The sequence below is a fragment of the Rhinopithecus roxellana genome, chromosome 21 (assembly GCF_007565055.1).
Source record: "Rhinopithecus roxellana isolate Shanxi Qingling chromosome 21, ASM756505v1, whole genome shotgun sequence".
NCBI lineage: Eukaryota > Metazoa > Chordata > Mammalia > Primates > Cercopithecidae > Rhinopithecus > Rhinopithecus roxellana.
Window position 1 is genome coordinate 16,050,673 of NC_044569.1, and position 26,640 is coordinate 16,077,312.

Sequence of the window (26,640 nt, forward strand, 5' to 3'; positions counted from 1 at the left end):
CATAAGAGTTAATAAAATAAAACAGGATGAGGTGAAAAAGAGTGACTAGAAGGCTACTTCATATGGCATGGTAAGGGAGGACCTCTCTGAGGAGATGACATATAAGCCTTTATCTGAATGTGAAGAAGGTCACCATGTGAAGTTCTAGATGAAACTGTGTGTAAAGGTCCTAATTCAGGAGCAAATCTAAAGTGTTCTAGGAACAGCAAGGAAGCCAGCGTGAAGAGAGCTTCCTAAAAGGAAGTTAGACAAGGGAGAAATAGACAGAGGCCTGATAACAGGATATTTTAAGCCAGGGAAGGAATTTGGATTTTATGGTGGTTTCATAGAAAACCACTGTGATATTCTTAGCAGGAGAGGGATGTGATCTGAATAATGGTAACCTTGGCATGATGAGATAAAAGTGGGTTTATTCAAAATGTATATCACATTATTGCAAGGGTAGTTAAATGGCGCAAAAGTCTGTATATCTGTTGATGAGGAACATTCTGATTTGTGGCTGAGTAAGACTTCCAGGACACTGGCAATGATTCCTGAATTTTCCAGTTTGTTGACATCTATGTTATCTGATTAAAGAAGAAAAGAAGAAAATATAGAATTTCAAGAGCAAGAGAGGTGGTCAACAAGACGAAATACTATTAAGAGGTTGAGTAGGATGCAGAAAGAAAAACAGTTGTTTGATTTGATAGCAGAGAAGCTGTTGATGACCTTGACCAGAACATGGTGAGATTGGAAGACAATTGAATTTGTACTAAATTGAATTGGATGTCAGATGAAACAATGAAAACAGGGACAATTTGAAGTTTTACTGTGAAGAGGAGGAGATAAATGGTACAATAGCTCAAGGATGATGTGGGATCAAGAAGCTTTGGTTTTATTTTGTCAAAGTTGAATGATACTGGAGGGATTTAGGAATAACACATATGCAGGAAGAATTTTGCATTGCAGGAGAGAATGAGGATAGCAGCAGGAATGACTCAATGAGTAAGAGGAGAGTTGACCTTTGATAGTAACTATGCAGCTTCTAAAAGAAAGTGTAGGTGTAAATCGTCATGACCTTGGATTATGCAGTGGTTTTTGGTTTTAACAACAAAAGCACAATGACAAAAGAATAGCTAAATTGGATTTTATTAAAATATAAAACATTTGTGCTTCAAATGATAACATCAAGAAAGTGAAAAAACAGTCCACAGAATGGGAGAAAATATTTACAAATCATTTATCTGATAAGGAAAATTATATCTAGAATATAGATTCTTACAACTCAACAAAAAAGCAACCCAATTAAGAAATAAGCAGGCCGAGCGCGGTGGCTCAAGCCTGTAATCCCAGCACTTTGGGAGGCCGAGGCGGGCGGATCACGAGGTCAGGAGATCGAGACCCTCCTGGCTAACACGGTGAAACCCCATCTCTACTAAAAATACAAAAAAAAAAAAAAAAAAAAAAAAAAAGCCGGGCGCGGTGGCGGGCGCCTGTAGTCCCAGCTACTCGGAGGCTGAGGCGGGAGAATGGCGGGAACCCGGGAGGCGGAGCTTGCAGTGAGCCGAGATCGTGCCACTGCACTCCAGCCTGGGCGACACAGCGAGACTCCGTCTCAAAAAAAAAAAAAAAAAAAAAAAAGAAATAAGCAAAGCATGTGCTTAGACGTTCCTCCAAAGAAGATATACAAATGACTAAAAAGCACAAAGGAAAGATGCTCTATGTCATTAGTCATTGGGGAAATCAAACCAAAACCACAGTGACATACCACTTCACATCCATTAGGGTGGTTAGAATCAAAATGACTGACAAGTAATGATGAAGATGTGGAGCTCTCATCTGTTGCTGGTAGAAATATAAAATAGTACACCTGCTTTGGAAAACAGTTTGATAGTTTTTCAAATTGTTAAACAGAGGTACCACATGACCTAGCAATTCCACTCCTAGGTATATTGCCAAGAGAATTGAAAACATGTCCATGCAAAAATTTGTACACGACTGTTCATAACATCATTACTCAAAATAGTCCAAAAGTGAAAACAATCTAGATATTCATTAATGAATGGATCAGTAAAATGTGGTAATTCATAAAATGGAATATTAATTGCTGTAAAGAAAGAAATAAAGTTCTGATACATGGAACAACATGGATAAACCTTGAGAAGATTTTGCTGAATGAAAGAAACCAGACACAAAGGCTGCATGTTACATGATTCCATTTATATGAATTGTCCAGAATGGTGAGATCCATAGAGACAGAAAATAGATTAGTGGTTGCCAGGGCCTGGAGGGAGGAGAGATCATAAAGAGCGACTGCTAATGAGTAAGAAGGGTTTTTTTTGGGCAGTAATAAATATCTTCTGGAATTAAATAGTGGTGATGGATGTACAATTCTGCAAGTATGTTAAAAACCACTGAATTTCACATTTCAAAAGGTTGAACTTTAGGGTATATGAATTGTATTCTAGCTTTACTAGAATAAGATCTGGAACAAGACAAGGATGTCCATTTTTAACCACTTCTATTCAACATTGTTCTGAAAGTCCTAGCCAGAGTGATTAGACAGGAGAAAGAAATGAAAGGCATCCAAATTAGAAAGGTGGAACTCAGGGCCGGGCACACCTGTAATCCCAGCAGTTTGGGAGTCCAGGGCAGGCAGATCACCTGAGGTCATGAGTTTGAGACCAGCCTGGCCAACATGGTGAAACCTTGTCTCTACTAAAAATACAAAAATTAGCCAGGCGTGGTGGTGGTTGCCTGTAGTCCCAGCTGCCTGGGAGGCTGAGGCAGGAGAATCGCTTTAGCCTGGGAGGCAGAGGTTGCAGTGAACCAAGATCCTACCACTACACTCCAGCCTGGGAGACACAGTCTCAAAAAAAAAAAAAAAGAAAAAAAAAGGAAGTCAAATTGTTTGCAGACAGCATGATTACATATTTATATGCCTAAAAACTCAATTTAAAAAAACTGTTAGAACTAATCAACAAATTTTAGCATTTCTATATGCTGATAGCAGACTATCTGAAAAAGAAATTAAGAAAGCAGTCCCACTTACAATCACTACCAAAAAAGTGAGACACCTGGGAATAAACTTAGCCAAGGAGGTGAAAGATTTCTACAATGGGAACATATAAAATATTGGTGAAAGAAATTGAAGAGGACAAAAATAAATGGAAAGCCATGCCATGTTTATGGATTGGAAAAATCAATATTGTTAAAAAGTCCATACTTTTTTTTTTTTTTTTTGTCTTCTGCCATGACTGGAAGCTTGCTGAGGCCTCCCCAGAAGCAGAAGCCGATATGCTTCCTGTATAGCCTGCAGAATTGTGAGCCAATTAAGCTTCTTTTCTTAACATTAATACATTACCCAGTTTCAGACACTTCTTTATAGCAACGCAAGAATAGGCTAATACATCAGGGTTGAGCGTCTCTAATCCAAAAATCACAATGCTTCAAAATCTGAAATTGTTTTAGTTCTGACATACCACAAGTGAAAAATTCACACCTAATCTCATGTGACAGGTCACAGACAAAATGCATTCAAACTTATTTTATGTACAAAATTATTAAAAATACTGTATAAAATTACCTTCAGGGTATGTGTATAAGGTGTATATGAAGCATAAACGAATTTCATGTTTAGACTTGGGTCCTGTCTCCTAGATATCTCATTATGTGTGTGCAGATATTCCCAAATCTTAAAATATCTGAAATCTGAAAACACTTCTAGTCCAAAGCATTTTGGATAAGGTGTGTTTAACCTCTACTACCCAAAGCCATCTATAGATCCAAGGCAAATTCCTACAAAAATACCAATAGCATTCTTCACAGAAATAGAAAAAGATAATTTTAAAGTTCACATGGAACCACAAAAGACCCTGAATAGCCAAAATAATACTGAACAAAAAGAACAATGCTGGAGGGGACTGCAGCAGACGGGTGGGCTCCTTTGACTCCACTTTGCCTCCTTGTCAATGAGTGGGCTGTCCTGCTCTCCCATGGCATCTGTATTTAAAAAAAAAAAAAAATACTGGAGGTATCACATCACCTGACTTCAAAATACACTACAAAGCTATAGTAGCCAAAATAGCATCATACTGGCCTGATGTATTAGCCTATTCTTGCGTTGCTATAAAGAAATGTCTGAAACTGGGTAATGTATTAATGTTAAGAAAAGAAGCTTAATTGGCTCACAATTCTGCAGGCTATACAGGAAGCATATTGGCTTCTGCTTCTGGGGAGGCCTCAGCAAGCTTCCAGTCATGGCAGAAGGCAAAGGGAAAGCAGGCACATCTTACGTGGCTGGAGCAGGAGCAAGAGAGAGATGGGGGAGTTGCTTCACACTTGCTACACACATTTTAAACAACCAGATTTCAGGAGAACTCACTACTTACTCACTATCATAAGAACAGCACTGAGGGAATGGTGCTAAACCATTCGTGAGAAACTGTCCTCATGACCCAGTCACCTCCTACCAGGCCCCACCTCCAAAATTGAGGATTGCAATTGAACATGAGATGTGGGTGGGGACACAGATCCAAACCATATCACCTGAGAATAGATATGTAGAACAATCCAACAGAATAGAGCACACAGAACGGTGCCAGGAACATAGGGAAAGGACAGTCTCTTCATAAATGATGCCAAGAAACCTGCCTATCCATGTGCAGAAGAATTAAACTAGATCCCTATCTCTTACCACATACAAAAATCAGCTCAAAATGGGCTAAAGACTTAAGTGAAAGACCTAAAATGATAAATCTACTAGGAGAAAACATAGGGGAAATACTTCATGACATTTCTGGGCAAAGATTTTTTGGGTAAGACCTTAAAAGCACACCTAACAAAAGCAAAAATAGACAAATAGGATTATATCGAACAAAAAAACTCCTTCACAGCAAAGGAAACAATCAGCAGAGTGAAAAGACAAACTACAGAATGGGAGAAAATACTTGCAAACTATTCATCTGACAAGGGGCCAATATAAGTTTCAAACAACTCAGTAGAAAAAAGAATGAAATAAAAAATGGGCAAAAGACTTGGTTAGACATTTCTCAAAAGAAAACATACAAATGGCCACAGGTATAGGAGAAGATGTTCAATATCACTAATCATCAAGGAAATACAATGGGAACCGCAGTGAGACGTCACCTCATCCTGATCATTAGAATGGCTGTTATCAAAAAGAGGCCAGGCGCAATGGCTCACGCCTGTAATTCCAGCACTGTGGGAGGCTGAGGTGGGCAGATCACTTGAGGTCAGTAGTTCAAGACTAGCCTGGCTAACATGGTGAAACCCCATCTCTTCTACAAATACAATAATTACCTGGGCATGGTGTCAGGTGCTAGTCCCAGCTATTTGGAAGGTTAAGGCATGAGAATCACTTGAACCTGGGAGGTGGATGTTACAGTGAGCTGAGATCATGCCACTGCACTCCGGCCTGGAAGACAGAGCAAGACCCTGTCTCAAAAAAAAAAAAAAAGGAATGACTATTATCAGAAAGACCAAAAAAAAAAAAAAAAAAAAAAAAATGTTGGCATGGATATGGAGAAATGAGGACTCTGATACACTGTTGGTAGAAATGTGAATTAGTACAGCCATTATAAAAAACAATATGGAAGCTCCCCAAAATATTAAAAACAGAACTACTATATGATCCAGCAATCCCACGACTGGATGTATAGCCAAAGGAAATTAAATCAGTATGCCCAAGAGATATCTACACTCATGTTTATTGTAGCACTTTGACAATAACCAAGAAATGAAATCAACCTTAATGTCCATCAGTGTGATGAATGGATTTTTAAAAAGTGATATAAATACACAACGAAATACTGTTTAGTCACATAAAAAAATGAAATCTTGTCATTTGTGGCCACGTGGATGAACGTGGAGGACATTGTGTTCTGTGAAATAAGCCAGGCACAAAAAGACAAATACTGCATGATCTTCCCCATGTGGAATCTAAAAGGGTTGATCTCATAGAAATAGAGAGTAGAATAATGATTTCCAGAGACTAGAAAGGGGAAAGGGGAGGGAGGAATGGAGAGAGATTGGTCAGTGGGTACAAAGTTACAGTTAGGTAGGAGGAATAAGCTCTGGCATTCTATTATACAGTATGGTGACTATGGTTAACAGTACTGTGTTGTGTATTTCATATCCCCCTTGCCCTCAAATCCCAGGAGTGTACCCTATTTAGAGCCAACATCTCCCTGACCTATGTTGACCTTTCTCAAGACAAGAGTTTTTCAAATCATAGCATTATTTATAATTGAGAAAAATTGGAAAACAAGCACAAGGTTAAATAAGCAATGGTGAAATACAAGTAAAATATTTTGCAGCCACTTGGGGAAAAAAATAGCGAGTTTGAATGTTCTCACCACAAAGAAATGATAAATGTATGAGGTGATGGATATGCCAAATACCCTGATTTGATCATTGCACAATGTATATATGCATTAAAACATCACACTTGTACCTCATAATGTGTATAATATTTATCAAAAACAAAATACAGATTAATAAGCTACCTATTTTTTTTGAAAGCTATTATTTTTATATGCCATGAATAACAAATTCAAAAATATAATGAATAAATGGCATGATAAAATTTAGGAAAATTTTGAGAGTAAGAGGAGGGGAAATTATTCTGTAGATAGTAATACATGTTATAGAATTTCAAATAAGAATGTGGAACTACCGTGGAAACAGAAAAGGCAATTTAAAGTCTAGAAAGGGCCGGGCGCAGTGGCTCACACTTGTAATCCCAGCACTTTGGGACGCTGAAGAGGGCTGATCACGAGGTCAGGAGATTGAGACCATGGTGAAACCCCGTCTCTACTAAAAATTCAAAAAATTTGCCAGGCACAGTGGTGGGCACCTGTAGTCCCAGCTACTCAGGAGACTGAGGCAGGAGAATGGCCTGAACCCGGGAGGCGGAGCTTGCAGTGAGCTGAGATCATGCCACTGCACTCCAGCCTGGGTGACAGAGCGAGACTCTGTCTCAAAAAAAAAAAAAAAAAAAAGTCTAGAAAGAGATCTAGGTACAGGTATTAGGAAGGCAATATATAGTAAAAATAGTGCTTCCCATTGGTGGGGAAAGAATAGATTACCTATTAAGTTGTGATGTTCAACACCTACTAACTTTATCAGTTAGTGGTTTAGGTTGAAAATAGCAGAAGTTAATCCTGGCAGCCTTAGGTAGAAGAAAATGTTGGGTAGCTCAGAGTCAATAGAAAGCCGAGCTCAGAAGATGGACAGGAACCAAAGGATGCTAAGGAGCTGGGAACACAGCCTTTCTTGTGTCACAAGAATTGGATGGCACTGTGCTGCTTTTGCTGCTCAGGACTCTGGACCCCACCACTCTGCCACCACAACTAAACTCTAATGGTCCCTGTGTGTTTATATCATTCCCTCAACTCAGAGACTGAGGCAGGATTCAAACACAGAGCCTAGGTCATAGGCTTGCATCCTTATCGCTATGAAGGAAAGGGTAGCCTGCCCACTTTCAGCTTCTGTGGTGGGGGGCAGGGCACGATAGCATCTCCCCAGGTAGTAGGTGTACAAATCCTGGGGAGCCAAAAATGACAGATTTCCACCATTTGGAATGACTAAAATTAGAACCATACTTTATATCATAGACAAAAATAAATTCCACATGGATTCAGAATTTAAATGTAAAACTTGAGACCATAAAAGTACTTGACGGAAATATGCATGAATATTTATGTATTCTTGGTTCAAGAAAGTTGATAAGATATAAAAATAAGAAAGCCATTAAAAATATTGATAGAGCATATTAAATGACACAGAAAGAGAATTATGGTCTGTTGAGTTTCAGAAAGTTTACGTTAAAAAATGGGTATGATGTGATTACGTTTTTAAAATAGGATCACATTTTTAAGAAAACACACACATACACACACACGCACACACACACACACACACACTCACTCCCTTCCAGAGAGGATCAGAATGGCATATACCCGAATATTTTGAGTGGTTATTTCTGGATGAAGACGCTAGAGATGATTTTTCCTTCCTTCCCTCACTATATGGAAGAGTTTTTTTGTTTTTTGTTTTTTGTTTTTCAAAAGCTGTTATTTCTTTTTAAATCTGAAACGTGAGGGATTTGGTTGGTTGGTTTGTAAGAGTATATAGTATCTGGGTCTCCATAGATAAATTTTATGCTAAACTCTACAAAAGTGAAAATAACTTCAAAGACCAGGTAATGAGGCAGTTGTGTTTCAACAATCCCATCCGTTTAAAAATAATGTTAAAGTGGCAATTGGAATTTGCTCCATCTGGCGGCCCTTCAAAAGAAAGAACTGGATAGTGGGTGATGACTCAAAGAATACCCTCCAGATCATGATGTTTCTCTTACCTCCCCCAGTGTCTTTTTTTTCTTTGGTTTGTTTTATTTTGTCTTCTTTTTAAGAGAACCCATCTGCTTGACTAGGAACTTACTAGTTAGTATTCAGGGTATGTTATCTAAAGGGACGCCAGATGCAGAGACTCTGGAGATATTTGTTATGGCCTATATTTCACCACTTTATGCTCTTACCTACAAAATAGGAGTTGTCCCAACATTTCCTGTGTTAACAACCCTTCGATTCCTGATTCTTGTTCTCTCTTATCTCAGATTCCTATCTCAGTAAAGGATACCTAACTTTTATTTCTCGTAAGAGACAGAGCAGGTCTTTCTTCCTAAAGTGAGTCACCCAAGTAAAGGACTGGCTCTTCATGGAAGCCTTGATAGTGTAAAGGATGAGGAGAGACACTTCATGTTGCAAAAAGACTGATCATGGGCGCATCATAGAAATAGACCAAGAGGTCTGGAGATAGCAAAGAAAGAATGAACCTAAAAATGGTGGCTTGTTCCTATTCTTGCCTCTTGGTTTTCTTTCTTGTAAAAGAAAAAGAATCATTCTGACTTCCAGTTTGTTTTCCTAAATGCCATTAGCCTATACTAGTAAGAAGATATGCATCAGTAAACACAGCTTGCCAGAATTTCCCAGTTGTAGTGGTCATGTTGAAGAGCTCTTCATGTATTTTTTAAAAAGTCCTCTTTTTCTATGATCATTTCCTCAGGGGGCTCATTGGACATTTGTGTCGTGTTTCTTAGTCATAAAGAGCATGACTCTGAACTTCCATAACTTTCAGTATCCATGTCTTCATACTTCCTGTTAATGTGGAAACCCCATTGCTCTGGACTGGAATTAAATTGGTATTAATTTGGCTTGTAACAAAATTTACCGATTAAATTTACCAATTTAATACTTAATAAGTATAAGTAATAATAGTTAATAAGTATAATAAGTATAAGTAGTAATAAGTAATGTTTAATACTTAATAAGTATAAGTAATACTTAACACTTACATTGGTATTAATTGGCTTGTAGTTTTCACCTGTGAAAACAGTTTGAGCATATGTGTATTTTTTGAGCTACATGTTTCATGAGAACTTTCGTAGGTCTCTCATGTTTACATTTTCCTCTCTTTTTCCTCTTAAGTTTATTTTGATGACTTGGAGCAGGTGATAACCAGGTGGAAGAAAATGTATATTTCTTTTCTCTGGTAGAAGCTAGGAAGAGTTCCTCTTACACTGGTTTCCTTGGCTTTATAGTGTGAGGTTCTGTATGTTGGTTGTGGAAGCTGGTGATATTCTGATGCATGCAGTACAATACACGGAGTTTAGGGTTGGGAAGTGGCAGGTGCTGCGTTGTTGAGGAAGTCCCTTCCCTCTGGCACTCAGCTCCTGTGTACAAGGAAATATAAGCGCATTGGTAGGAAGGACACACACAGCCAGGAGGACTCTGCTCTGAGTGATGATGGCACCTGTAAGCACAATCCCCTTCCAGCCTAGCAGTCCTCTACCACATCTGGGTACAGTGAGACTCACTGCAGTACTGTTCTTGTTTCTTTCCAGGAGCAGCCTATTGCCAGTTCATGGACATGCTCTTCCCTGGCTGCATTAGTTTGAAGAAAGTAAAATTTCAAGCAAAGCTGGAACATGAGTATATTCACAATTTTAAACTTCTGCAAGCATCATTTAAGCGAATGAACGTTGATAAGGTAGGAGACTTGTACCTCCATAAACTGTGTTGTTGTTTCTTAAAATTTTTTTGGGCATAAATGCAAAAGTCCAGGAGCATACCGATGGGATATATCTTGATATCTCAACCGTAGGCGGGGGTCTGTACCTAGCATAAAGTATCACCCTAAATTCTTGTATTTTTATGAGGTTTTCATTTCAGATTTTCTAAACTTGTAGCCAGGAGACTAAAAACTAACAGGGCTCACAAATGTTAAAGTGTTATTAGTTACATTTAGCATTGCAGATGAGAAACTTTTATGTTCGCCAGATGCCACTGTGGTTCTTTGTATTTTGTTCCTTCAGAGAAACATCGTGTCATGGCAGAAACAGCATGGGTTTGAATCCCAGCTTCATGACTTGAGCAAGTTATTTAAATTCTGAGTCTCAGTTTACCCATCTGTACAATGGGACTAAAAACCCCTTATTCGTGGTTATGAAGTTGACTTGAGAGACTGTGTCAGTATAGTGTATGCGCTCAGATTCTCAATGTCCATAATTTGCCCTTTTTTCTCCCATGAATTACTATACTTTTGTCCTGGAGTGGTACAAATGGCCTGGAGTACTTTTTCTCTCAATAAGGGATTATTGCTAAAACTCAGTCTCTTTCTGCATGTTTACTGCTATTTAAATACATACTCAAACTATGTTCCTTATTTAGGATATATCTCTTAGCATGAATGAGCTTGGAAAGAAATGAATTTTGAATAAGGGGAAAGAGATAAACCAGCAGGGGAGAAATGGAAAACTGTTCTTTGCATAAATGGGTAATGAATAGGCTATGGAAATGAAAAATAAAATACCAGGTTATAAAAGATAGAGATTAAAGGGAAGTTTGATAAACTATGTATTTTGTAAGCTAAGGCAATTAATATCTTCTTAATGACATTCTTATCAATATATTAAGAAAATCCTGACTTCTCATTTTCTTGGAATTTTTATTTCAAACATACATTCTCTTTAACATTGTAGCCCTTTGGATTATTTCCAACTTTATGTCCTTTGTCATGGTTAATTTCCAATTAGCTCTTTCCCTATGTATTTAAAACTAGGGATATATAGGTTCTCCTTACTTTTATAATACCTCTTGTGTCTTTTTTATTCATTTCTCTATACATGCTTCTAGATTAGAAAGAAAAGAAACACCTTTTCATATGTTTATTGATGGAACTTGTTATACATCAAATTAGTGGGTTCCATATCGCTCTAGAAGTATATACACACGGAATGGATGAGCAGTTGTTAAGAATGTTGAAGAAAAAAGTTATTGCAGTGGAAGGAGACTGGACATGATGGCCTTTGTTAGCCTCTCTAGCTTTAGTATGCAGTGATTTGATCCAAAAGTCCTGTGAGAAACAGCATTAAGTACCCTCATTCATGTGTGTCATAGCCTGATGGTGTGATGGAAAGTTCTGTGCTTTTGCTTGCCACCTCGGATTTTGAACTTTTGCCCCTGAAGCTTACATGTTGATAGGGAATGCAATATTAGGTCAACAGAAGTAAATGCCTTATTTTAACAGCTAATATACTACCAGTGTCTATAACTATTTTTAAATTTTCTTGTCTGGCAATAGACAAAATATAGTATTTGTTAGTTAAAAGCTTTTTATGCTCTAAAAAGTTGATTTCTAACAATCAGTATCAGTATAAACAAAAATTTTAAACTCAGAAGACATAAAAGTGATTAAATAATACAATTGAAAGTCAGTTGAGGCTGAGAGCAGTGGCTCACACCTGTAATCCCAACACTCTGGGAGGCCAAGGTGGGAGGATCACTTGAGGCCAGGAGTTCCAGACCAGCCTGGTCAACATTGCGAGACTCCATCTCTACGAATTTTTTTTTAAATTGCCAGGTGCAGTGGCACATACCTGTAGACTCAGCTACTCAGGAGGCTGAGGCAGGAGGATCTCTTGAACCTATGAGTTAGAGACTGCAGTGAGGTATGATCGCACCACTGCACTCTAGCCTGGGCAGCAGAGTGAGACTCTGTCTCTGAAATAAAAAAATGAAAATGTTAAAGCAATTGAGTGCACATGTGGCAGGAATTCCTCCTTTTAAGCAGACTTCACTGAAGTTTGGGGGAAGTGAGAGAAGAGCAACATATCACCACCAAAGTCTAATTACCAGAAGAATCTTCATGAAAAATATGGTCTCTTCCAAAAGATTGCTTCTCTTTATTTTGCTCTGTACTTGGTTTAGTTTCTATTTTAGCTGCATAAGAAACATTTTTGCAAAATGTATTGCTAATTATTTAGTTTAATGCATGCTTCAGTTGCTTTTTTCTTCCAAGTTGTCATTAATATGTAAGGTCTTTCTACATTTTCTAAAGCTGATTATTTAGTTTAATGCATGCTTCAGTTGCTTTTTTCTTCCAAGTTTTCGTTGATATCTTTCTATGTTTTCTAATGTGGTCCTATTGATACATTTTAAGATATCAATGATATATGGCTACCATAGTGGCAAAGTCGTATTCAAAGTTTAACTTCTATAGCTTCCATTCATATTGTCACATAGCAAAGCTGTGAGCTGTGTGCTTGTCTGAATCACATACACACTCACACACACAATCTCACACTCTAGCTTTGTAACTATCTCGTGATTCACATTCAGCTAGTATTCCCACCTGAAGATGTAAAAGGTAAGAATTCAGTGATAATATAATTCACTTAGCTAGATACCTTTCCATTTTCTTTAAAAAAAAAAAATAGCGAATTACACCAGTCAGAATGGCTATTACTAAAAAGTCAAAAAACAGATACTGGTGAGGTTGTAGAGAAAAGGAAATGCTTATACACCGTTGGTAGGAGTGTAAATTAGTTCATTGTGGAAAGCAATGTGGCGATTCCTCAAAGAGCTAAAAACAACTACCATTTGACCCAGCAATCCTATTATTGGGTATATACCCAAAGGAATAGAAATTGTTCTACCATGAAGACGTATGCATGTGAGTGTTCATTGCAGCACTATTCACAATAACAAAGACGCAGAATCAACCTAAATGCCCATCAATGACAGATTGGATAAAGAAAATGTGATACATATACACCATGGAATACTATGAAGACATAAAAAGTATCTGTTTTTATTGATTTAAATCATATTCATCCGCACTCTCTAGTAACTATAATCTTTATATGAGTTTATCTCAACACAACTGGGCTACATATTACAAAGAAATCTAAAAAGTTTATTCGCCAGGCACAGTGGCTCACACCTGTAATCCCAGCACTTTGGGAGGCCGAGGCGGGTGGATCACCTGAGGTCAGGAGTTCAAGTCCAGCCTGGCCAACATGTGACACCCCGTCTCTACTAATAAACAAAAATTAATCCCAGCTACTCGGGAGGCTGAAGCAGGAGAATTGCTTGAACCCAGGAGGTGGAGATTGCAGTGAGCCGAGATTGCACCATTGCAGTCCATCCTGGGCGACAAGAGTGAAACTCTGTCTCAAAAATAAATAAAATAAAATAAAAAAATAAAAAGCTTATCAGTCTTGAAATAGCACAACATCCCAGGCTTCTGTTTTTCTGGAGAGATGCTTTGATGATAAATGTATTATGAGTGGGACCAGCCCCTCTTGACATCTGAGGATATTTCTTTTGTCTGGCTTGTTCAGAAGTACTAAATATTCCAAGAAAACCAACAGTGATGTTTTGGTTTAGTTCTTTTTCTTTAATTTTTAATTTTTGTGTGTACATAGTAGGTGTATAGATTTATGGGGTACCTGAGGCATTCTGCATACAATGTGAAAGAAGCACATCATGGAGAATCAGTTATCCATTCCCTCAAGCATTTATCCTTTGAGTTACAAACAATCCTAGTACACTCTTTAAGTTTTTTAAAATGTACAATTAAGTTGTTATTGCCTATAGTCACCCTGCTGTGCTATCAAATAGGTTTTATTCATTCTTTCTAACTTTTTTGTACCCAGTCACCATCCCTAACTCCCCCTTTCCAGCCACTGGTAACCATCCTACTCTCCATGCCTATGAATTCACTTGTTTTGATTTTAGATCCCACAAATTAGTGAAAACATGGGATGTTTGTATTTCTGTGCCTGGCTTATTTCATTTAGCATAATGATCTCCAGTTCCATCCATGTTGTTGCAAATTACTGAGTCTCATTCTTTTCATGGCTGAATAGTACGCCATTGTGTATATATGTACCACATTTTCTTTATCCATTCATCTGTTGATGGACACTTAGGTTGCTTCCAAATCTTAGCTATTATAAACAGTGCTGCCATAAACTTACAAGCGCATGTATCTTTTTGAGATACTCTTTTCCTTTCTTTTGGGTATATATCCAAACATGAAATTTGTAACTCACATAGTGATTTTTTTATTGCAGGTAATTCCAGTGGAGAAGCTAGTGAAAGGACGTTTCCAGGACAACCTGGATTTTATTCAATGGTTTAAGAAATTCTATGATGCTAACTACGATGGGAAGGAGTATGATCCTGTAGAGGCACGACAAGGGCAAGATGCAATTCCTCCGCCTGACCCTGGCGAACAGATCTTCAACCTGCCAAAAAAATCTCACCATGCAAACTCCCCCACAGCAGGTATTGTCACCATGAGATTGCAGGAGTTGCTTTCATCTTAGAGAATGGCTCAGACCCTTCTGTGCTTTACCATGTGTTTCTGATTGATTCTTCCCAGCCGTCAATATTTTAATGCCTTTGGATGGTTTCTACTGTTGTCTGTTTCACCACATTTATCTTCCTGTGACCCATTTGTCATTAGTCTAACCATCTTCATTTAAACTATTAAAAAGGCAGAGCTATTTGCATTGTATCACTGAAGGTGGTAGTGAAAATAATACTCACAGGATAGATTTCTTTTTCCTTTTAGCTTTTCGAGAAATTTCAAGTAGCCTGTTTAGATTTTGACTGAAGTATTTTTACTGCTTAATTGCTGGCAGTACAGACCAGAATATGAACTGAACTATGTTGTTAAATACGGATCATCATCTCTAACCCTACATGAACTGTACATCCTATCTCCTCTGTAGGCAGTGGCAATTTTTATGCAGTAACATTCAGCAATACCCTATTTATCCAGCTTTGTTCCAAAAGTGAAGTCGTTGAGGAAAAATATCTGGAACACTAAAACTTTAAAAACTTCTGTGGATTAAAAAAAAAAAACTTTCTAAAATATATTATAAACATCCTTACCATAAACAGCAGGCTTCACCAAGCAGAATGTGTTCTTATAAAATTGGGTCATTATTATAAACACGAGTTGGGTACTGCACAATTAAACATTTAATCATCCAAAATCATGTTTCCGTCTCAGCTGTGGAACCCAGTGTTCAAACTTGTTAAATCAGTAGTAACCTTAATTTTGTAAATAAAACAGATTTCTTATTTATGCCCAAACTGCAATCAGAATGGAGTACAAATGGTTAACAGGACCACATAGGTGGTAATAGCTTTGAAATCACAATTTTGCTCACTGTTAAGCAGCATTTTTATCATCTTATTTCTGGATTTATGACTGTATTCCAGCTGGACTGAAACCATTGGAAAACTGACATTACTTTTCGAAACTTTTTTAATATTTAAAAATAAATATTTTAAAAATATTTTTAAGGATAACAGATGAATACTTACACTCAGTAGTATGAATTAGATGAATTCTTCATCTGCATTAAAATAGTACTCATGTAGATGAAGAGGAATGAACAACTCTGGAAGAGTTGTTAGGAGGCAAAATAGACTGGATGTTGGTAATGGCTGAATACTGGGATAAGGAGATGTTAAACATGGCGTCTTACACAACTGGAAGGATTTGGGATTTTGTTCAAGAATTGCTGAAAGAGAACCAGATTTGGGAAGAAATCTTGAGTTTGTTTTGAACATACTAAGTTTGAGATTCATTTGTGACATCTAAGAGAAGATCAACATAGGCAATTTTTGTGTTGGGAGTGGTGCACATGTGTGTCTGGAGCTCAAAGGAGTTATAGGCTAAAGATAAACATTTGCGATTCTTCCATATATTGATATAATGGATGCTGGAAGCAAATACTGAGTGATAAAGGGTAGAGTGCCTTGAGAAACTTGGGCATTTACTGGTTGAGTAGAAGAGGAAGGGCTTGCACAGGAAGAAGGGAAGGTGCCAGAAAGAATGAAGGAAACTAGGAAGTGATGTGTCAGGGAAGCAGAAGGTAGGGAGCATAATGGTCAAGAATGTCAACATCTAGTTGAGAAGTCAAGTTAAATGAGGCCTGAAAGAGTTCATTAGATTTCTCAATTTGAATGATTTCTCCATTCAGTAGGATGGTAGAGCCAGGAATGGCTTGAAGACAAAGTTGGAGGAAGGAAATTGAGACAGTGAAAAGATCCGACTTTGGAGCCATAATGGGTGAGCCTATATAGAATAAAGAAAACTAAGCACAGAGCTTTGGAAATATATACATTTAAGGGGGAGGAGGAAGAAGAGGAAGCTGCAAAAAAGATGAACATCAGGAAGAAAACCAGGAGAGCTCAGCATCAGAGAACAAAACAGTAGGAAATTTGTAGACAGAGGAGTCAACAACAGTGCCAAATATTAATTGTGGCGATACCAAATAGGATGAAGCCTGAAAAATAGGCCAAAGTCTGACTCCTAGGAGGTGATTAATAGTCCCTCAGAGAATTGGTCCATTAAAATACTGAGGGCATAGGCCTAGATTGCAGCAATTTAACAAGGACTTGTGGAATTGGAGACAGTAAGAGTAGATTCAACCTTTAACAAATGTGTCAGGAAAAAAAATGGGGGATAATAAACACATTTGGTTTGTGTAGGGAAAAGAGTGATAGCAGCTTCAGGAAATAAGATTGGAAGGAAAATGGTATTCTTTTTCAACTGTTCTTGTTTGCTTTTAGGATAAGGCAATATAAACAGGTTTGTAAGATGGGAGACATGTCTGTGGAGAAGGAATCATTGAAAATAGGAAAAAGAGGGGAAACTGGAGTATGACGCTAAAGCTGAAGGGAAAAGATGAGATGTCAAGGGCATAGATAGAGGGTTAGAAAAGAAAAGAGAGGATATTTATTTTCTTGGAGCCAAAGCAATAGGAGAGGCTGGGTAAAAATTAAGCCACAAAGATTTTGGGAAGCAAACCTTGATGGCAGTTCAGATTGGCCTTCAAGTTTTGTCGGCAGTTTTCATCAGTCTAGGAGCTGGAGTGGAGGAAAGGGGGATGTTGTGCCCTCTCCAGAGTCTGGGATTCAGGAGGTATGTGGGGTGGGAGGAAATAAAGCTAAGAAAATCAAGGGTGTCTGATATTTCTCATCTTAATGTCATTCTCTACAGTTGTGAATGATGAAGAGCTTGGACTCAAAACTCAACTGCCATTTTTTCAAGTTTTCTGTGGTGAGATTGGACAGACCTCAGAATATTTTCTTCCACAATCATAACCTGTCCTTAATATTTTACTCATTGGCACCAATACTCCTCCACACCCAAACAGCCTGTTACTGTGCTGCCTTGGCCTCGTTTTCTAGGAATTCCCTCATCTGTCTTTCACAAAAGCCACAGAAAAACGTGTGCCATTTTGATAGAATGTCCATGAACCTGAAAGAGAAATATATATTTTCTAGAGCTTAACCTCTTGGGTGATAATGCTCAGGAAACCCATTAAAGTCAACAGATAATAAATTTTATTTTTAATGTTCTCGAAGGCAGTAATTTCCTGAGACCATGTTCCTGATACCTTGACCATGTTTACATTATTGGCATGAATCAGGGAGAAATGATATTTTCAGAAGTCAAACAGCCATTCCCTTTTTAATAAAATATGCTCTGGTTTTTGGGCATCATGGGGTAGTAAAACTATACTGGGGATATATCACATATAGAGTGTTATTATTAAAAGCCATGATAGGAGAAAGGCTCCTATAAATGCATTAAGACCTCATTTTTTCTAGAAGTCGTATATCCAGTTATTGGGAATACAGCCGAGATAATGTAAGCCAAAATGTCTTCTAAGAGTCAGAATAGGTGTTGTAAAATCTGTGCTGTAAAATGTATGCACTTCAATCTTCATTCATGAGAGTTTCTGAGGTACTTACTCAGGGTGTGTTTGCTCTTTCTTAATTTAGACATAATTGTAATAAAGATAGGGATGTGGTTTCTTAGCACATAGCTCATTAGGGCAAGGAATATACAGGTATCAATAGAAAGTACAAACCTCAGTTAAAAAAAAAAAAACTTAGCAAAACCTTACTAAAGAGCCTAATAGTATCCTGGGATCTGTATTACAAGATCAAATCGTTCCATTGCCTCTCAGTAGTCTTTAGTATATGTATGACACCAGCAGGCAGTGATCAATACTCTCATAGGTCCCTTACGCTTCTTAGAATTGTCATAATTCTCTGTAATATTTGACCCTGATTTATTTCCCTCATGAACTCTATTTTTACATTATCCAAACTGGCGCCCCCGCTTCTGGGAGTCACTCAAAGCCATTCTCTTTATACACAGTCTGCTTTTGTTCATCTGAAATTTAGAGCAAATGAACGGTGATGGTCAGCAGTCTGGAAAATTCACGTATCTGTATCACATTTATCTCACAGTGTTGCCAGGTCACTAATCTATAGCAGTAATTTTGTTCCCACCTCTAAGCCTTGGTCATTTCTTAATTATCTGCATTAGTGTACATAAGCAGTAGCTGGTATAATTGAAAACAGGTGATGGTCCTTAATTTTTTTATTTTGAGTTTGGAATACTTGATTTTTTTTTTAGTGGATTTATCTCTCCCCCAAAATTTCCTTAGGCCAATATTAAAATTAGCTTGCATGTCCTAACTATTATACAGTAAGAGCAGTAAGTGGCAGCTCCCAAACATTTTGTATGACAGAGGGACCAGATTAGAGTGGAAAAAGTGATCCTGGAGTAGACTGTCACCATTATGATAATTAAGAAAGGACTTAGTCTACATTAGCAAGAAAAAAAAAAGTGCTTTTACATCATACAGACTACTTATATAAGCATGCAGCAGAGATTGCTATGTATACAGTAGATATATTCTAAATACTTGGTGCATCCTGTTTTTGTAGGAACATGCTAGATTTTTCAACCATTTTGATACAGAGAAAAGCTTTTCTTTATGATTCAGAGAAGCCTTAGAATAGTTTGGCTGTGGCTTCTCTGTGTGTTGTTGGGGACTTTACTGTAACAAGCTTACTGCATAAGCAGAGGCTGTCATCTAAGGGTAAATGGCTGCTTGGTAAGTTTTATTGTCTACATTCTGAGGAGTTGCATCTTGAATTGGTTTTAATATACCAACCAGGGACATGTATTAAAATATACATTTTCATAATGATAGATATGTAAGTACATGCATCATTGTGACTCATGATGTTTGTAAATTTATTGCTGTGAGCCATATCTGCAACTCAAGATAACTGTTGGTGCGGATTGGTTTTTATGTGTGAACACTTACTAAACATAAAAGGAAATTCAAAGTTATGTAGTTACTATAGCAACAACAGCTTAGACACATTGCAGATTCACATACATTCATGTATTTAAATCAAATGCCCATATATAAATATAGTGTGATAGATTTAGAGTTGCTATGGAAATTCAGTTTGAGCTTTCTGCTTTCCTTAGGGACTTCAGTGTTTCAGCCTTAAAATCAGATTAATAGGAATGCTAGAAAAGTGGTTTCAAAAGGAAGCAACCTAAGTAGAATAGAATAAAGTATCTGAACAATCATAATTAAATCCCTAAATGTAGATTTGAATAAATCCTAAAGTGTTTTTCAAGAACATTGTTGACTATTTGAATATTCTCACAATTACCCTTAATGTTGGGTTTTCTAAGGCTGTTTGTATGACTGTAAAATGTAATCATGTTTATTCATTTATTTATTTAGCAATGTATGAGCATTTGTTGAGCACCTGTCATCTAAGTACTCATCACTTCTCACCTTCTTTTGGGAAATAAGAATTGCTTTACTTTGTTGGGGTTTTTGTTTGTTTGTTTTGCTTTTTAAGAGAAGCAGTAAAAACAGCAGTAAGAGGTGGTTTTTATCCTTGTCCTGATCTTGGCTTTATGGCCCAGAATATAGTCTTTTTTGGTCAATGGACCACATGCACTTGAAAAGAATGTGTATTCTGCAGTAGTTGGTTTGATAGTGTTTTAGAAATGTTCATTAGATCAAGGTGTTTGATAGTATTATTCAGATCTCCTATGTGTGTCTTTTCCTTACCTAATACCACTGTCAGAGTAAACAGATCTGTGTTTTATGGATTTTTTTGTTGTCCTGTTCTAACATTTGCTGCAGTCTGTTGAATTTTCATGCATTGATTATGGAATTATCCATTTTTCCCTTTAATTCTCTCCATATTTGTTTCTTGTATTTTAGTACTCTATTACTAGATGTGTACATATTTGTGAGTGTTAAGTCATCCTGTTGAATTGACCTTTTTTGTCTTTTTTTTTCTAAAAAATGGGATACGTGTGCAGAATGTACAGGTTTGTTACATAGGTACATGTGTGCCATGATGGTTTGCTGCACCTTTTTACCAGTCCTCTAAGTTCCCTCCCCTCACCCACAATGCCCAAACAGGCTCCAGTGTGTGATATTCCCCTCCCTCTGTCCATGTGTTCTCATTGTTCAACTCCCACTTATGAGTGAGAACATGCAGTGGTTGGTTTTCTGTTCCTGTGTTAGTTTGCTGAGGAAGATGGCTTCCAGCTTCATCCACATCCCTGCAAAGGACATGACCTCATTCCTTTTTGTGGCTGCGTAGTGTACCATGGTGTATATGTACCACCTTTTCTTTATCTAGTCTGTCATTGATGGACATTTGGGATGGTTCCATGTCTTTGCTATTGTAAATAGTGCTGCAATAAACACACGTATGCATGTGTTTTTATAGTAGAATGATTTATATTCCTTTGGGTATATACTCAGTAATGGGATTGCTGGGTCCAATGGTATTTCTGGTTCTAGTTCCTTCAGGAATCACCATACTGTCCTCCACAATGGTTGAACTAATTTTCATTCCCACAAACAGTGTAAAAACATTCCTATTTCTCCACAGCCTCGCCAACATCTATTGTTTCCTGATTTTTTAATAATCACCATTCTGACTGGTGTGAGATGGCATCTCATTGTGGTTTTGATTTGCATTTCTCTAATCAGTGATGTTGAACTTTTTTTTTCTTCCATATATTTGTTGGCTGTGTAAATGTCTTATTTTGAGAAGTGTCTGTTCATATTCTTTGCCCACTTTTTGATGTTTTTTTTTTCTTGTAAATATGTTTAAGTTCCTTGTAAATATTAGACCTTTGTCAGATGGGTAGATTGCAAAAATGTTCTCCCATTCTGTAGGTTGCCTGTTCACTCTGATGATAGTTTCTTTTGCTCTGAAGAAGCTCTTTAGTTTAACTAGATCCCATTTGTCAATTTTGGCTTTTGTTGCAATTGCTTTTGGCATTTTTGTCATGTAGTCTTTGCCCATGCCTGTGTCCTGAATGGTATTGCCTAGGTTTTCTTTTAGGGTTTTTATGGTTTTGGGTTTTACATTTAAGTCTTCAATCCATCTTGAGCTAATTTTTGTATAAGGTGTAAGGAAGGGGTTCAGTTTCAGTTTTCTGCGTATGGCTAGCCAGTTTTCCCAGTACCATTTACTGAATAGGAGATCCTTTCCCCATTTCCTGTTTTTGTCAGGTTTGTCAAAGATCAGATGGTTGTAGATGTGTGGTGTTATTTCTGAGGTCTGCTCCATTGGTCTATATGTCTGTTTTGTTACCAGCAACCATGTTGTTTTGGTTACTGTAGCCTTGTAGTATAGTTTGAAGTCAGGTAGTGTGATGCCTCCAGCATTGTTCTTTTTGCTTAGAACTGTCTTGGCTATAAAGGATCTTCTTTGATTCCATATGAAATTTAAAATAGTTTTTTTCTAATTCTGTGAAGAATGGCAGTGGTAGTTTGATGGAAATAGCTTTGAATCTATAAATTACTTTGAGCAGTATGGCCTTTGTATTGTGTGAAGTGTGTTCCTCTTTATCTTTGATAATATTCTGTGTCTTGAAATCTATTTTATCTGACATTAATCTAGCTACTCTAGCTTTTTTATGCTTACTATTGCATGGCATCATCTTTCTCCATGATAATTTAAATTTCTACCTGTCTTTGTCTTTGTATTTAAAGTGTGACAGCATGTAATCAGGTCTGCTTTTTTATTCATTCTGATAATCTCTACTGTTTAATTGGAGTGTCCAGTCCATTTACATTTCATATAATCATGTAATTATTGATTTGATTGGATTTAGATCTACCACATTATTTGTTTTCTGTTTGTCCCCTCTGTTTCTTGTTTTGTTGTTTCTCCCTTCCTGTCATCTTCTGGATTTTTAAAATATTTTTTTAGGTTTCTATTTTAATTTACTTACCACCTTTCAGACTACACCTCTTCCCACTTATTTTTTAGGTGTTGCTCTAAGGATTACATATATATTCTTGTTTTTTCACACTATCCTTAAAATTAATACTGTATACCTTTATGTAAAATGTGGAAACCTTGCAACCATCCCTCCCCATTGTTCTTTGTTATAGTTGTCATATGTATTACATTTATATACATTATGAACCTCACAAGATAGATAATGTTACAACTTTTGCTTTAAACCTACACTGTCTAATACAGGTTGGCTTTTGAACACTTGAAATGTGCTTGTTCATCATTAAAATGTGCTGTGTGTATAAAATGCATGCTGAATTTAGAAGACTCAGTGTGAGAAACAGAATGTAAAACATCTAATAATTTTTGTATTGATTACATGTAGAAATTATATTTCATGTATGTTGTATATATTTTGCATATGTTAAAAACAGTGGAGTTTTTTTACCTTTTTGATGTGGCTACTTGAAAATTTATGTGGTTCACATATTTCTATTAGACAGTTATGCTTTAAACAGTCTTATCTATTGTAAAGAAATTATGGGAAAAGTTGTTTGTTTCATATTTTTACTATTTTCAATGTTCTACATTTCTGAACACCCAAGTTCCCTACCGGTTTCGTTTCTCTTTAGCCTGAAGGCCTTTTGTTGGGATTTCTTATATTGCAGGTCCAGTGGCAAAAATTATTTTTGATTTTTCTTTTTCTGTAAATGTCTTTTTTTTTACCTTCATTCTTAAAGAATATTTTCACTTGATAAAGGATTCAAGCTGGGTTTTGTTTTTCCTTTTGTTTTATTTTTTGCCTGTAAGCACTTTAAAGATGTTATTCCACTGCATGTGGCCTCCAAAGATAAGAAGTGCATACTCATTCTACCCTGTATGTAATACATAGTTTTTCTCTAAGTGCAGTCAAAATTTTCTCCTTATCTTTGGTTTTCAGTAGTGTGACTATGATGTGCCTAATTATGGTTCTCTTTGAATTTATCTTGTTTTGGAGTTCATTATGCTTCCTGAATCTGTGAGTTTATGTCTTTGGGAAGATTCCAAGCATTATTTTTTCAAGTTTTTTTTCAGCTCCATTCTTTCTCCTATCCTTCTGGGACTTCATTTATCCATATGTTAGAGCTTTTGAAATTATACCAAAAGTCCCTGAGGCACAGTTGATTTTCTTCCCAGTACTTATTTTCTCTCTTCTTTAGATTAGATGGTTTATGTTGATGTAAATTCAAGTTTACCCTCTCTTTCCTGTGTCATCTTCATTCTACTGTTGTAGAAGTCTTCATTTTAAAATTTCAGCTATTGTATTTTTCTGTTTACTTTTTTTTTTTTCTTTCTCTGCTGAGTTTGCCTATCTTTTCATTCATTAGGAGCCTATTTCCTTTACTTCTCTAAGCAGGCTTATGGTAGCTGCTTTGAAAGTTTTTGTCTGCTAATTCCATTATTCTGGCCATCTCACAATTGACATCTGTTGATTTATTTTTCTTTGAGAATATGTCACATTTTCCTGGCCCTTTATATGTCAAATAATGTTGGGTTATGTCTTAGTTATTGTGAATTTTAATGCTCTGAAGACTGGATTTTGTTATATTGCTGCAAAGAAGGTTGATGTTTGTGAGTTAACAGGCATTTAACTCAATTAGAGTCCAAGGGAAAAATACTCAGGAAGTTAACTCCCATTCAAGGGGATCTAACCTTAGCCTCAAGCCTGTGCCTTTATGTAAGACTTCCTTTTCCTTGTTACTGCAAAGATGCCCTAAATCTTCATTTACCTTTTTGAGAAACTCCTTAATTTAACCACAAATGTTGGTCTTTCTCTAAAACCATTATTTACTCTAAGAAATTAACTCTAGGACAGTCTATGATGCCATTTGACTTCCCAGAGCCCTGTAGGATGGGTATAGTTACCCTTCTTGTCCCTTGATGGTCTCGCCATCAGGATGAGTCATGCCTGTTTATTCTTACAGTTTGCCAGTAGATGCCTGCTTGGTACTGCTATTTTACAGTCCCCAGTCACTTATCCACATACTCTCCTACCCAAGTCCCTTACATATGTCTTTAAGGATCAAATATTAATTTTAGAAATCATGTAATAATACAAGGAAGAGATGCATTTTTCTTACTAGCCCATAATTAGCAAGACTTCTTTTCAAATAGATGTTAGTACTTCTCATTATTATGCAGAACACTGTTTCTTTCTTTTCTTTTCTTCTTTTCTTTTTCTTTTTTCCTTTTTTTAAATTGAGTCTCACTCTTGTTGCCCAGACTGGAATGCAATAATGCAACCTCCGCCTCCCGCATTCAATCAAGCGATTCTCCTGTCTCAGCCTCCCGAGTAGCTGGGATTATAGGCATGCACCACCACGCTCGCTAATTTTGTATTTTTAGTAAAGATGGGATTTCTCCATGTTGGTCAGGCTGGTTTCAAACTCTCAACCTCAGGTGATCCACCCGCCTCGGCCTCCCAAAGTGCTGGGATTACAGGTGTGAGCCACCATGCCCGGCAGAACACTGTTTCTTTTACCCAACCCCTACCTCATATTAGCATTGCATCCTTTTGACCTGTTCATATTAAGAAACGATTCCGTTGCTAAGCTGCATACCATTTAATGGCTACTCCCTTAGCTACATTAAGACTTGGAAAAAATAGAAATATTCTAATGGCTCAACTAATTAAATTCTTATAGAAGATCCCCTACTCCCTGGAAGAAGAGAGGTAGCAGTAGCTTTGTTCTTCTGGTTACATATGTAAGATGTATAAAAGACACTGCTAGACATTGAGATAGTTTTCTCCTCAAAGAAGAACTGAAACTGCATTTCTCTACATTTTAGTCTGTTCAGGCTGCTGTAACAAAATGTCGTAAACTAGGTAGCCTTGTATAAACAATAGAAATGTATTTCTCACAGTTCTGGGGACTGGGAAGTCCAAGACCAGTGCACCAGCAGATTCAGGGTCTGGTGAGAGCCCTGTCCACATATATGGTGCCTTCTGTTTCCTCAGATGGTGAAAGAGGCAAAGCCCCTTAGGCCTGTTTTATAAGGGCATTGATCTCATAGAGATCATGACCCATTAGACCTCCCAAAGACCCCACCTTCTTAGTACTACTGTGTTGGGGATTAGGTTTCAATGTATAGATCTGAGGGGGACACAGACATTCAGACCGTAGCACCTACCTCTTATGATGATAAAAACCACAGCATAAAATACGAGCAGTGCCCTGCCTTGCCAGTACACTGAATATTTCCGAGTTTAAAATATTGAGCAGAGAGAAGAGCGGAAAATTATGAAGAATTCTGGAGTTTCAAATGGGAATCTCCTGGCAGTATCTGTAGAAAAGCCCAAGGGCTTCTTCCTAGGAAGAGCCGTACATTTTTCATTCCCATCCTAATTTCTTTGCTTACTGAGATAGCATTTTTGACAGATGATTTATTAATTCAATTTGCAATTTTTAATTATTTTGGATTTCTGGGTCAAAGTATGTACATTTAAAAAAACTAGAGTATTTTAAAGCTTAGAGATCAAAACCTACAGAATGTTGTGGTACTGTTACTATGCAACTCAAATCTGAATCTTAATATGAATAGAATTTTTCATGAAAGTTAGGGAAAATGAAAACATTTAAAAGGTAGAAGGCCAGGCACAGTGTGGCTCATGCCTGCAGTCCCAGCTTTTTGGGAGGCCAAGGTGGGAGGATTGCTTGAGCTCAGGAGTTTGAGACCAGCCTGGGCAACATGGCAAAACCCTGTCTCTACAAAAAATACAAAATTAGCCAGGCATGGTGGCACATACCTGTAGTCCCAGCTACTCAGGAGGCTGAGGTGGGAGGATCAGTTGAGCCTGGGGCTCAAGGCTGCAGTGAGCCATGTTCATGCCACTACACTCCAACCTGGGCAACAAAGTGGAACCCTGTCTCAAAAAAATAAAATATAGAAGGAGTCATCAGTAATATTAGCAAATATTTATTGAGCACATATTAAGTGTCAGCTATTATCCTAAGAACTTAATATGTATTCAACAATTCTAAAAGACAGATCATATAATTACCCTCCACTTTAAAGTTGAGGAAACTGAGGCACGGAGAGGTTTAGTAACTTGCCAGGGTCACACACTAGAAGGAGAGGACTTAAGATTTAAGGCCAGACTCTGTGATTCCAGAACCCATGCGCTTTCATC

At 37.3% G+C, this 26,640-nt stretch overlaps 1 protein-coding gene across 5 annotated transcripts in view; it reads left to right on the forward strand.

Annotated features, from left to right (window-relative positions):
* The window catches only part of MAPRE2 (microtubule associated protein RP/EB family member 2), a 162,877-nt gene that overhangs the window by 106,855 nt on the left and 29,382 nt on the right, over window positions 1–26,640 (forward strand). For all 5 annotated transcript variants that reach the window (XR_004055690.1, XM_010362716.2, XM_010362715.2 and 2 more), the window contains 2 exons: window positions 9,905–10,050; window positions 14,420–14,633. Coding sequence is in view for 4 of the 5 variants with exons in the window: in XM_010362716.2 (XP_010361018.1) it covers window positions 9,905–10,050; window positions 14,420–14,633 (360 nt within the window). In the remaining variant the exon portion in view is untranslated. The remainder of the gene's footprint in view (window positions 1–9,904; window positions 10,051–14,419; window positions 14,634–26,640) is intronic.